This window comes from Peromyscus eremicus, chromosome 23, assembly GCF_949786415.1.
Source record: "Peromyscus eremicus chromosome 23, PerEre_H2_v1, whole genome shotgun sequence".
Taxonomy (NCBI): Eukaryota; Metazoa; Chordata; class Mammalia; order Rodentia; family Cricetidae; genus Peromyscus; species Peromyscus eremicus.
Genome location: NC_081438.1, coordinates 34,351,295 through 34,364,334, shown reverse-complemented (window position 1 = coordinate 34,364,334; position 13,040 = coordinate 34,351,295). Strand labels below are relative to the sequence as shown.

The window sequence follows — 13,040 nt, the reverse complement described above, 5'->3', positions numbered from 1 at the left end:
CTAGAAAGAAAACATTTTAAGCTCCATTAAAATGGCCTGGCCTCTGAAATGTTCATACAAACTGGCTGTGCCTGAATACCAGCTAGCACAGCCCGAACATCACTAGTCACCTCTGCAAGGGTCAAATGTCAAGTTGCCACAGTATCAACTACAATTATGTGCTACTTCTAGCCTGCAAATGCTCCATTAACAGATGCCTTATGACTGGAGCTCATCAGGTGTCTTCTTTCAAAGTCTGTGAGTCCTTGGTGGTAGTACATCTATCCGCTAGTTCACAAGGCATTGACTTGGAACTTCATTTGCCACCCAGGCCAAGATAGCTGGCTCACGAACTTCCAGGATCTGCCTCTTTTCACCTCTCAACATCAAAACTGACCTGTTTTGCCAACCTTGATGTTTCTGAGACAAGCACCTTTCTTAATAAACCACCTTCCTAGCCTCCTAGCTAGCTTTCAAAAAGTCACTGTAAGTGGTTCACAAGCTAGTGCCAATCAGAATCACTTCCGGATCCATAAAGTGCAGACCTCCACTCCTTGTCTTCCCAGAGTTTGTTAGTAGGTTAGGGGAGTGGAGAGGATTAGAGGCCAGAGGATGCTATCATATTCTCACAGTCACAGTACATTCTTCTGGAGACCTGGAGACCAGACCTGGAAAGTCTGACACTTTGGTACTGCTCTTCAAATACTGAACAGAACCTGGAAATCCTGCTCAAATGCAAATTGACTGTTGGTGGGCTGGCTGCTGGTTTAGAGACCATACTTTGAGTAGCACTAGGCATCCAGGACCAACCTAGGGTCCACATGTGACTGACTACATGAGGCTGTGGGTAGCTTAGAATGTGGCCCAACACAGAACTGTAACCTAGTTAAAAACGTGTGTGTGTGTGTGTGTGTGTGTGTATACCCACATGCATATACAAATGTGTATACACATACACTCATTTGTAACTTGGTTCCATGGTTCTCAAGTGTAAACTTTGTACAAGAACTTCTGTTGTGCCTGGCGGTGGTGACACACGCCTTTAATCCCAGCACTCGGGAGGCAGAGCCAGGCGGATCTCTGTGAGTTCGAGGCCAGCTTGGTCTACAGAGCGAGATCCAGGACAGGCACCAAAACTATAGAGAAACTCTGTCTCGATAAAACCAAAAAAGGAAAAAAATAAATAAACATAAAAAGGACTTGTGTTGCAATGTCAAGGCTGTCCAGGCTCGCTAAAAAAATATATCTTGAATCAAATTTTAATGAAACTTTAGGTTTTAGAGACCAAAAAAAAAAAAAAAAGATGAATCATCTACTGTTTCCACATGTAGAGAAAGCACTATCTTGGCACCATAGCCGTATGATAGGAGAAAGCCAGCTTCAGACAGTGGCATGCTGAAAGATATGCAGGGGCCATCCCTACCACTACTGTCCATTCCTGCTGAGAATCACTGCCCTTTTTACTATGGAGTACAGTAGGTGGGTTGGAGATTTAGCTCAGTGGTAGAGTGCTTGCCTACCAAGCGCAAGGCCCTGGGTTCGGTCCTCAGCTCCGGAAAAAGAGAGAGAAAAAAAAAAAAAAAGGTACATTAGGTAAGAAAGGAAAAAATAAAACCTTTCTCCTTACATAGCAAGGTGAGGACAGAAAGATACTATAACTTAGACTACATTTAGAACAGCTACTTGGCTGTGTGCCATCGCTAACCTGGACTATGGATATGCCTTATTTGTATAAATTCAGTACCTGAAACTCTAAGGGAACTATGAGTATAGGCTTAACTATTTTGTTTCCATAAACCCCTAAACTCAAATATTTCTGAAATGGAATTAATTTACAACTGGAACAAATTCTATTTTGAGTTTCATATTTTGCTCAGCATGAAAAGAAATGTTAAGATTTCACTGGGTACCATGAAACAAAGGTTGGTTTGAAGATCTGTACTGTTGTGGTATGAAATAATCTGCCCCTACTACAGGACAGAGTTTTATTTATTTATTTATTTATTTATTTGGTTTTCCGAGACAGGGTTTCTCTGTGTAGCTTTGCGCCTTTCCTGGAACTCACTCTGTAGCACAGGCTGGCCTCGAACTCACAGAGATCCGCCTGCCTCTGCCTCCCAAGTGCTGGGATTAAAGGCGTGCGCCACCACCGCGCAGCCAGAGTTTTATTTTTATTTATTATTAGGTGTGTGTTTATGGTTGGGTGGAGGTGCACATCCCATGGACCATATCTATGGGGGGGGGGGGAGGCGAGTTTCTCTCTAGCCTTCCAAGGGTTCTAGGAAAGCCAACTTGGGTGTCAGACTTGCCTGCCAAGTACTTTACCCGCTGAGCCATCTCACCAGTCCAGGGGAGGCTTCCATCAAGGAATTTCTAACATACAGAACAGCCTGAGGGCTAAGGGTAAACAGAGATTCAAGATGGACAGCTAGGTTTCTAAGTAAGGCGTATATTACACAGAGTAACAGTATCTGTCATTGTTTGTGTGATGGATTACTTAACTTCCTCATCTCTGAAAGGGAGATTAGCAGTGTCAGCTTCAGAGTTGTGAGCCTACTGAAAGACAAGCTTATCTAAAGCTCTTTGATTTGATAGCTCATATCTGCAATCCTCGCACTCAAGAGGCTGTGACGGGAATGCTGTGAGTTCAAGGTCAGCCTGGGCTATAGTGTGAGACCCTGTCGATAAATAAATAAATAAGCAAGCTCTTGGGATCATACCCAACCCAAAGTGAATGTTCAGTAACTATTAAAAAAAGAAAATGTTACATACATTTCCCGTTGTCTGGAAAAGTTCACTCTGCAGCAGCTGAAGAGCAGACGGTCTCTGCGATGCATTCCTCCCAGTTAGGAGCTGGATATACCTGGCTTGCACCGGACACCTTTTACTAAGGGATTCGGGTATCCGACCAGTCCTTATGCCTGTTAAGACTGTTGCTCGCTCCATTTCTGTCCCGAATGGCTGAAAGAGCTCGAGCAGGATCACACCCAGGCTGTACATATCTGACTGCAGAGGAAGAAAAATGAGCATGCAAAGGTTTGTTAAAGTTAGGAGAGCACTTCTAACAGTGCAGCCTCCCAAGTAAGGATGTCCAAGAGTGAGGCTTTACAGCATCAGCAAAGAAGGCAACACAGCAGGATGTCTCATGCCTCAACAGCAGATACATGCCTCAGGTAAGACGTGTCTGGGACTTTCCTAACTCCACCCCTTTTAAACCCAGAGAGGGCATATATGGTCCTGGAGGACAATGGTTGGATAAAGGGCAGGGATAGCTCCCAATAGACACAACAGTACCCTACAACAGGGTTATCTTCCCACCAACCCACCATAATCCAGGCCTGACAGAGTAACCAGGCAAAATGACTAAACTCATGACTCCTGGTATTATCACCAGGTCCTACTAAGGCTAGTCTCTGCCTCTATTCATAATTGAGCACTTCTCTTTTTCAAGATCATTTTTTTTTAATTTATGCGAGTGTGTGCCACATGTATGAGGGTGCCCACAAAAGCCAAAAGAGAGCATGAGATTCCTTGAAAGTGGAATTCCACATGGCTATGAGCAGCCTGATGTGGGTGCTGGGAACCAAACTCTGGTCTTCTGAAAGAGCAGCAAAAACTCTTAACCACCGAGTCAGCTCTCCAGCCTGCATATTCTTGTCAATATTTCTAAACTGCATAAAATCTGTTCTGGTTTCCCTAAAAAGAGCTTAGTAGGGTGATAGGTTCTTAAGGACAGCAATGAATTTTTCTGGCAACTCCTTTTCCAGTCACTGAAAAACAAATGATTCATCAAAAAAATCACTGACTAGGCTGTTATATTGAAAAGAGGTTTATTTTAAGAACCAGATATAACAGCCCATGCCTATCATCCCAGTACTTGGGAGGCTAGGGTGGGAAGATCATGAGTTGGAAGTCAGCCTGGACCATATAGACCCTTTCTTAAAAAAGTAAAAAGAAGCCGGGAGGAGATGGCACACACCTTTGATCCCAGCACTCGGGAGGCAGAGGCAGGCAGATCTCTGTGAGTTCGAGGCCAGCCTGGTCTACAGAGCTAGTTCTATGATAGCCAAGGCTACACAGAGAAACCCTGTCTCAAAAAAACCAATAAATAAAATACAAAGGGACTTGGAATGCGGCTCAGTGGTAGAGCACTTGACTAGGACACTCAAGGCCCTGGTGTCAGTCCTCAGCACCACAAAAAATAAAGCCAGTAAAGTACTAGAGGAAAATGTAGAATGTTTTAAAAATTAAAACTAGAACTGAAAAGGCATTTAACATTTTTCAAGCATCAAAGAGGGTTAAAACTTTCCAGTGTCTTCATTCTCCTTCAAGGCAGTCAGGTGGTACATTTCCCAGTACCATTTGTTTACTTAGGCTTGAAGTCAGAAGAATGAAAGGTTGAAGAGACCTCCATGAAGTCTAGCCTCCTGAGGTGAATGGTAACATTTTAAAGGGAAGGCTGACTTCAATGTTTAGTGACATCCATGGATTTTGAAATAGTCAAGTAGCCTAAAGGCAACACATACGCAGCTGTGTGAAAAAGGAATCTTTGTGTGTGTGTGTGTGTGTGTGTGTGTGTGTGTGTGTGTGTGTGTAGGCTTCCTAGGGTAGTCTGAGGTGACAGGTCACCTGCAGGACTCAGCTCTGCCACAGAACTGCACTCACTATTCTACCTGTTCTAACCTCCTTGACAAATTGAGGAAAAGCTAAAAACAAACAGTACCTTGGCATCGTACTCAGATCCTTCCAACTGTTCGGGTGACGCATACAGACAGGTCCCCACTCTGGACGTGTGTGTCGGCATTCCTGCAATGGAAAAGGCCACTGAGCTACTTACTGTGACAGGAGCAGGGCACTGCGGCTCTGGAAGGCCAGTTGCCTTTTTGGCCTCATCTGAGCTTTGCTATGAAAGTTCTGATCCTCTGTATATGAGGACATCTTCAACCATGTCTCTCTATTTTTAAATGCAGAAAGAAACACAGCAAGTGACCAGACAAGTCCTTACCCTTTCCATTTCTGCTGGTCCAGTCTGAGCTCTTCTGTATGATGTCTGCACAGGCCAGACCAAAGTCTCCTATTTTTACTTGCTGATCAGGGCCATGAAGAAAAATATTTCTAGGCTAAAAATAAACAGAAAAAGACAACTCAGATTTCTTAAAATAAATGTGGAAACTTGTGTTAGGAGTTGCCAGGCATGGAGGCTCACATCAGTAAAATAGGAACTTAGGCAGAGGCAGGAGGATCACTGTGAATTATGATACCAGTCAGGTTTACATCGTGAGTCCGAGGTCATCAAGGACTATACAACAAAACCCTATCTCAAAGAAAGCAAAAGTTGCTGGGCTAAGGAGGTGGCTCAGTGAGTAGTGTTGGATGTGCAAGCAAGGAGCTGAGTTCAAGTCCCCAGTACTCAAGTAAAAAGCTGGGTGTGGCTGCAGGAGTACCTCTAACCCCAGCATTACATGAAACAGATACAAGAGGACCACTGGGGCATGTTGGCTATCAGCCTCCTAGCTCCAGGTTCAGTGAGAGACACTGTATCAAGAGAATAAGGTAGATATTGATGGAGCAGGACACCCCAAATCGTGGTCTGGCTTATGCACACACAGACACACACACACAGATACACAGAGACAGACAGACAGACAGACAGACAGACACACACACACACACACTGAGCACACACACACACACACACTGAGCACACCACATATACATTCACACACCAAACTGAAAGGCTGGCCACTCAGGAACAAGTTTTAATTTAAAGAAACTGAAACTTAGTAGGGGTAGGGGATGTAGTTCAGCTGGCAGAGTGCTTGCCTAGCACGAACAAAGCACTGTGTTCTAACTCCAGCAATGCATAAAGTAGCACATGTCTGCAATCCAGCACTAGAGAGGTGGAGGCAAGATCTGAACTTCAAGGTCATCCTCAGCTACATAGTGAGTTTGAAGCCAGCCAGAGCTACATGTTCCAAATACCAGCAGCAGCGACAGTACAGTCTAACTGGGAGAAGAGGAGAGGCATATAATAATTTTACTAAAAGAGATGTATATAATTTTACTAAAATTAAAACATTTAAAGTAGCAATATGTAATTCACTTTTATGTTAATATATATGTTAATATATGACCACTCTGTTTTGGTCCTGCTAAGAGTCCCTTAAAAAACTGTGTGTGCATGCATGCACACACCATGGGGTGAGGATGGGGTCAAAGGACAACTTGCAGGAGTCTCCCGATGTGGACCCCAGGACAGAGCTTCAGGTTGTCACGCTTGGTGGTAGGCATCTTACCCCAGCCATCTCACTGGCCTTCCTAGATTTAATTACAGTTGATGTGTAAGGGACAGGAGAAATGATTTTAGCTATAAGATACCAGTTTGGGTTTTTTGTTTTGTTTGCTTGTTTGTTAATAACTGAGGAGAAAAGCTGAGAAACTGCTTGCACTTGGCGGGAGGGAACAAAGTCTCACGAGGGCTGGCTTTAGTGTAGAAATGGATTTTGTTGACAAATACAATTCTAGAAGAGTTCTAGAACTGAGATGAGGGGTCAACATCATAAGAGACGGAAACTGACCAATCCCATAGCAGCATCCACTCACTTCATCAGCCCCTGCTCTAGAGACTTTCTCATGGGGAACATAACCAAGAGGAGAAGCAGAGACCTCGTGGAGGACAGTGCCATGCTGCTGGAGGACAGCTCAGTCACTACGCTGCACTCTAGACTTTATGAGGCCATACTCAAGGAAGACTGTAACATAATCAAGACACTCCTCAGAACCCACCCTGTCAACCAGCCCTTGACCATCCTGGCCAACCCCACCAGCAGACTACTTCTGAGCCAGGTACTCCCTATTCTCTCAGTCGCTTTAAAGAAACAATGGAACTGGAAGTGGTGGTATACCCTTCTAATCCCAGCACTTGATAGGCTGAGGCAAGAGTACTGACTGCCTCAAGTTCAAGGCTAGCCTGGGATACATAGTAAGTTCTAGGTTTGCTTGAGCTATAGGGTGAGATCTTGTCTCAAGAACAAAACAAAACAAACAACCACACACACACACACACACACACACACACACACACACACACACACACACACACACATTCCAATCAGAGGCTTTGGGAGGAACTACCCCAATGCCCTGGGGACTCCCTGAGCCCCTCATGGCTTCACAACACACAGGGCTCAGCAGTCCAGCACCCAGGTCCAGTGTACCCCAGTCTGCAACCCCACTTTCACTCACCACACACAAATGGATGGGAGCCACACACCTTGTGTGACTGGAAGGAGAGTGACATCATCCTCTCAGAATACACCCACCCTGATTACATCATGCAGGTGAAGTATTTTTCACTCTGATATACACTTTCCTAGGTTTTTATATGACAATTGTTGTGTTTTGTTTTGTTTGAGGCAGGATCTTACTGTATAGTACAGGCTGGCCTAGAACTCACCAACTTACCCAAGCTGACCTAAAGCGTATTAACAATCCTTCAGTCTCCGGCTCCCAAAAGCGCTGGGATTACAGGGATGAGCCACCAAGGCTGCCTGAATACTGCTTTTCTAATTAGCTTTCTCTTTTTCTTTCCCCCAAAAGAAAGCCACCCCTCCTTCCTTCGTCTCCCTCTCCTTATCTTGCAGTCACAGTGTAAACCTTCCATATGTATTTTAAGAAGTAGTATAAACAGCTTGGTTAATCACAGTAAGAACATACGCTGCATTATCTGAAAACCTTGGAAATGCAAGTTTCACAGCTGATAATGGCTTTGGCAAGACCTATAAAATATAACATGTTCTTGTTAATAAACTTGTGGGTTAATTTAAGGACTAAATTATTTCAAAGCAATCTGCTATCGACTTTACACCAACAGTTCTTTATAGCAATTAATTTTCAAAGCTTTGTGTGTTATTTCGATTGCCTTGAGAATTAGTACTTATATTTTCTTCGGGGAAAGGATACAGAGTCTCATGCAGCCAAACACGGCCTTGCACTCCTGATCCTTCTCCACCTTCCAGGTGCTACAGGGTTATTTACAGGTGTGCACCGACATGCCCAGCTCTAACACACCAATTCTATTTTTTAAAATTCACCAGCTATGGGCCATTTAAAACAGGCAATGGGAGGGGGTGTGGGGGAAGAGGGACTAGAAAGATTGCTTAGCGGTTACGAGCACTGTCTGCTCTTCCAGAAGACCTGGGTTCAATTCTCAGCACCCACATGACAGCTCATAACTGTCTGTAACTCCTGTTCCAGGGGATTTGACACTCTTACACAGACATACATGCAGGCAAAACACCAATGTACATAAAATACAAATAAATTTTTTAAAAAGTAAAAAAAAAAAAAGAAAAAAAATGCAACAGAAAAGAAAAATCTTTAGCTAGGAATGGTGGCTTGTGGCTTTAATCTTGGCACTTGGGAGGCAGAGGCAAGTGGATTTCTCTGTGAGATCCAGGCTAGGTTGGTCTACATAAAGAGACTGTCTCAAAAAAAAAAAAAAAAAAAAAAAAAGAAAAAAAAAGAAAAAAAAATCTTAATGCAGGAACTGATGAAATGCCAAACCAATGCTAAAGTACTTAGGCCTTGGAACATCGAGCCATGTCTGTAATGCACTGTGTAAGCCACATCTGTAATGCACTGCGTAAACCGTGTCTGTAATGCACTGTGGTTTCCCAGCAGCAGACTCGGGCTATCTTCCCCATCCATCTGGCCACCGAATACCGCAAGCCACAAAGTTTGCTTTGCTTGTTACAACACGGGGCTGACACAGAAGTAAGGTAAGTTAACTCAACGTGCCGTCAAGCATGGTGTGTGTGTGTGTGTGTGTGTGTGTGTGTGTGTGTGTGTGTGTGAGAGAGAGAGAGAGAGAGAGAGAGAGAGAAAGAGAGAGAGAGAGAGAGATACTCGTCCCATTCCAGGTACAGACTGTGTGTGGATGAAACACACTTTACTGACAAGGTGAGGGACTGAAAAACTGGGCCTAATACAAGAACACTACCCAGCCAGCTAAATGAACACATATGAAGTAGTGCCTCAACTGTAGAAAACACATTAAGTCTGGACTAGAGCACTCAGGAGTTTTGACAATATGAGAAATAAGAAAGGGAAAAACAAACAAAACAGATGATAAGCTTTCTTGTGTATGACCCTCCAGAGGACCACTAGCTTCATCAAAGAGAAGTTTATCTTGCTCACACTCTTATCTCTGATTTTTGAACACTATGGCCCAATGAATACATTTGGATAAATCAAAGAATTGTATATGCAATATAAAAATAACACAACTATCCTTACCCTGCTCAGAAAACCCGCCCTCTCTATCTAGTTTGCACCCTCTTCTGGCACCACCAGCTCCAGCGTGGCAAACCTTCTCCATGGCTGGCCTGTCTAAGCCTGAGCCACTGACTCATCCTATCTCTTCAGGGGCTCCTCAAAGGCCCTTTCCTGCCCCTGGATGAGGTTCTGCACCTTTCCAGAAGATTGCCCACATGCAGCATTCACTTAGCTCTCTAGCCTGCCTGCTTCCCATCCCAGACTAAGCATGCCCTCAGGAGGCCGAGATGCCCTGCTGTTTCTCCAAACCCCAGTCTTGGGCCTCACACAGCTAAATCTGGGGGAGCTGACCACCAGCTCCTACTGTCAGGGAAGCAGTCAATTCTCGTGATAAACCTTCCCTGTCAACTGCCACAACAAAGACATTTTGGAATGAGGGCCCACTCATTCCACCTGGGTTGGAGCAGGGATGAGAGGAAACTGGCTTCACTGGCTTCAGAAAACTGCAGGTGTCCAGATTCAAGGCCTGCCACTGACTGACTCTCCTATCCTTGTAAGTGAACGTGTCAGAGAGAGGACAGACAAAACAGGACACCGAGAGAACGGGAGTGCTGGCCTTTTAATGTTCACTTCTGGGGTATTCATAGCTCATACCTAGGTCCACACATTTTTACTGAATACGCAGTGAACCAGTCCAGAGCTATGCATGATTCTGGGGATACAGAAGCAACAAGGGACAGCCTTAAAGGGGCCACAGTCCCAAAAGGAGCAACCTTAAGTAGGCTTCTCTAAGAACCTAGGTTCTACTCAGCAGGGACCCAAAAAACCATTAAGACACCCAGCAATACAGACTGCCACCACTTCTTTAAAATTACCACCAGCTGCTTAGGGGGACAGCTGAGTTGGTGAAGCACCTGCCACCCAAACATAAAGCCTTGAGTTCACTCGCCAGCACCTGTGGAAGAGCCGGGTGCGGGAGGGAGCACACAGTCTATAACCCCAGTGCTGAGGAGTGGGGGAAGGAACACACAGGTCACCAGAGCTCACTTGCTAGCCAGTCTAGCCAAATCAATGAGTTCCAGATGCAGTCAAGAGAACTTCTCTCAAAAAATAAGGTTGACAACAATCAAGAAATACACTGACCTCTGGCTTCCACATGCACACAAGTTCATATGCACCTGAGCGTGCGCGCGCGTGCACACACACACACCATCAACTTGTATCTACACCACTCCCACACCCCTATAGAGGGAGAGAGAGAGAGAGACAGAGAGACAGAGAGAGAGAGAACGAATTTCTAGCTGTTACTTGCAGTCAGTGTTGCCTTCCTGAGCATTAATTCTTCACGGAGAGTCCCTTTCTGGAGTGGACCTGGCTTACCCTGTGAATAATCCCTTCCAGGGACGCTCAAGGCCTCACCACTCTTCACCAGATGCTGCTAAACTGGCCAATCACTTCTACCACGTGGACCAAACCCAGTACCCAGATCCAAAAGATCCTGACAGACATTCAGAACAATGCTGTCATGTGTCTGCGCATTTTGTGTGAACATGGAGCTCAAGTGAATGCCCGGGTAGACAACAGCAACAAGCATTCACCCCTGCACCTGGCCATAACATATGGCTCCTATCCAGTTCTCTCCCTCTTGGCCCAAAATGGTGCCCAGGTCAATGCTACTAATGAAGCCAGCATGACGCCACTCCACATGGCTGCAGAAATACTGGACAAAAACATGATAGAGACACTCATTGCCTGTGGGGCCAACGTGAACTGTGCCATCTCCTCGAGTGGAAACACGGCTCTGAAGCTGGCAGTGTGCACCGCATCAAGCAAAGCTGGCCAACTGCTGGCAGCAGGAGTGGGCTGCATCCGTCTGCTGCTGAGTCATGGAGCCCAGGTCAATGCCCAAGACCACGAAGGCCAAACAGCTCTGCACAAGGCATGTTTTGGAGGCAGAGAGGTAATAATCAATCTCTTGCTGGAATTTGAAGCAAATGTTAACATTTTAACAAAAAATGGGGAATCTCCAATTTATATGTACCTTCAGCGCAGTTCCAATATCAGAGACGTAACGCTTCTGGCTAGGCTACTTTATCGCACTTACCCTTTAAGACTGAGCAATAAGCAAGGGCTTCTACCTGCAGGAATCATGCTACCAGAATTCCACCTCCTAAGGGAAACTCTAATAAAGTTAGCAAAAAAACCTTTATCCCTAGAGGCCATCTGTAAGAGAAACATCAGGAATGTTTATGGTGAGAAGTACAAATTCCACCTGAAGAAACTTCTCCCTGGGAAGCTATGGAACTCCATATATACCTTCTATGACTTTGACTACCTCTTGAAATGAGAGCTCCACACCCTCAGTCCAGAGAATCTCAGCAACTCAAACTGTTTTCTGGCTAGACATGGACCAGAAAACACTTGAACTTCACTTTACATTGCAATGCACACACTATTGGCCCTTAATCCCTTCCCAAAACATTAAAGTGACTTGCACATTAACTCAAGGTCTTCTAAGGTTTCATTTAGATCCCTTTCCCATGATTTAAATTTTGGCCTGAAAAGTGGGCTAATTGCTTTAAATTTGTCAGTCAAAAAAGAAAGTATATTTTATCTTTCCTTGATAGTCTTTTATGAATTAAAACTAAAGTAGTCCCTATGGGGTTTTCAGTTTGTTTTGTGGGGTGGTTTATTTTGGTTTGGTGGGACAAGGTCTCACTATGTAGTCCAGGCTAACCTCAAGTTAATTGAGGGGTGAATGCTTGTTGCTGTTGTCTACCCGGGCATTCACTTGAGCTCCATGTTCACACAATTCCTGTCTGCTAGAATTATATTTTCATTGTGGTTTGGTTTGAGGGATTTGGGGTTTTGATTTTACTTTCGGTCCTTGAGACATGACTCACTAAAGACCCCTGAAGAGCTCTAGACTTGCCTCAGCCTCCTGGGCTGGGATAAAAGGTATGCGATGGATGGATTTTTTGTTGTCGTTGTTTTTCCGAGACAGGGTTTCTCATTGTGAACCACTACTGCCACCACCAGCATTCAAGATAAACAACAACAACAAAAAACCAAACCATTTCCTGGAAACTTTTTTTTTTTTTTTTTTTGGTTTTTAGAGACAGGGTTTCTCTGTGTAACTTTGCGCCTTTCCTGGAACTTAGACATCCGCCTGGCTCTGCCTCCCGAGTGCTGGGATTAAAGGCGTGCGCCACCATCGCCTGGCCCTCCTGGAAACATTTTAATCTCTAAGGCTGCAGTAACATATAACCACATCTACCAACATTGAATATATTTACCATCACCATACTAGTAATCAGTATACTTATGCCTTACTGTACCCATACCTCAACCAATGTTCAAATATCCCCAAATTACTGCTTTCAAATTCAATTTAGGATTTCTTTGTAAGTAGGGGGGGGGGGAGTATATACACATGAGTGTGTTCATGTATTCAGAGGCTAAAAGTTGACAGTGGGCATCTTTCTCAATTAATCCACCTAACTGAATGGCCAGTAAACCCCAGAATCCTCTTGTCTCTGCTTCCCCAGCCCTGAGGTTACAAGCATATGCTGCTGTACCTGGCTTTTTACGCAGATTCTAGAGATACAAATTCAAGTCCCCATGCTTATATAACAAGCTCTTTATTGACTGAGCCATCTTCCCAGCCAAGAGTTCTGGACCTCTAGAATAACAATTTCCTTGACAGCAGTGACACCCTCCTAAGCAGAAGAATGAGAGTATGCCACCTCATTGCACTCCATGAACCCACATCAAGTCATCCCTGG

General features: G+C 44.6%; 2 protein-coding genes across 4 annotated transcripts in view; one reads left to right on the top strand and one right to left on the bottom strand.

Annotated features, from left to right (window-relative positions):
* Positions 1–13,040, bottom strand: part of Eif2ak1 (eukaryotic translation initiation factor 2 alpha kinase 1) — a 37,424-nt gene that overhangs the window by 973 nt on the left and 23,411 nt on the right. For both annotated transcript variants that reach the window (XM_059249120.1, XM_059249121.1), the window contains exons 12-14: positions 4,985–5,099; positions 4,703–4,785; positions 2,752–2,985 (exon numbers count right to left, since the gene is read on the bottom strand). In XM_059249120.1, the coding sequence (XP_059105103.1) occupies positions 2,752–2,985; positions 4,703–4,785; positions 4,985–5,099 (432 nt within the window). The remainder of the gene's footprint in view (positions 1–2,751; positions 2,986–4,702; positions 4,786–4,984; positions 5,100–13,040) is intronic.
* On the top strand, positions 6,528–11,757 carry Ankrd61 (ankyrin repeat domain 61). 2 transcript variants are annotated; one of them, XM_059249122.1, is made up of 3 exons: positions 6,528–6,825; positions 8,659–8,759; positions 10,657–11,757. In XM_059249122.1, exons 1-3 carry the CDS (start codon positions 6,613–6,615, stop codon positions 11,600–11,602), a joined length of 1,260 nt encoding a protein of 419 aa, XP_059105105.1. In that variant the 5' UTR covers positions 6,528–6,612; the 3' UTR covers positions 11,603–11,757. The 2 variants fall into 2 exon arrangements, with proteins under 2 accessions (XP_059105105.1, XP_059105106.1); XM_059249123.1 differs by having other exon boundaries at positions 6,529–6,825; positions 8,662–8,759.

What these genes read in the sequence shown, in the direction of transcription:
- Ankrd61 (XM_059249122.1), top strand. Translation starts at nt 6,613, where the DNA reads ATGGGGAACATAACCAAGAGGAGAAGCAGAGACCTCGTGGAGGACAGT. An exon ending in GCAGACTACTTCTGAGCCAG is followed by an intron (nt 6,826 to 8,658) that starts GTACTCCCTATT and finishes GTGGTTTCCCAG; the next exon opens with CAGCAGACTCGGGCTATCTT. An exon ending in GGGGCTGACACAGAAGTAAG is followed by an intron (nt 8,760 to 10,656) that starts GTAAGTTAACTC and finishes AATCCCTTCCAG; the next exon opens with GGACGCTCAAGGCCTCACCA.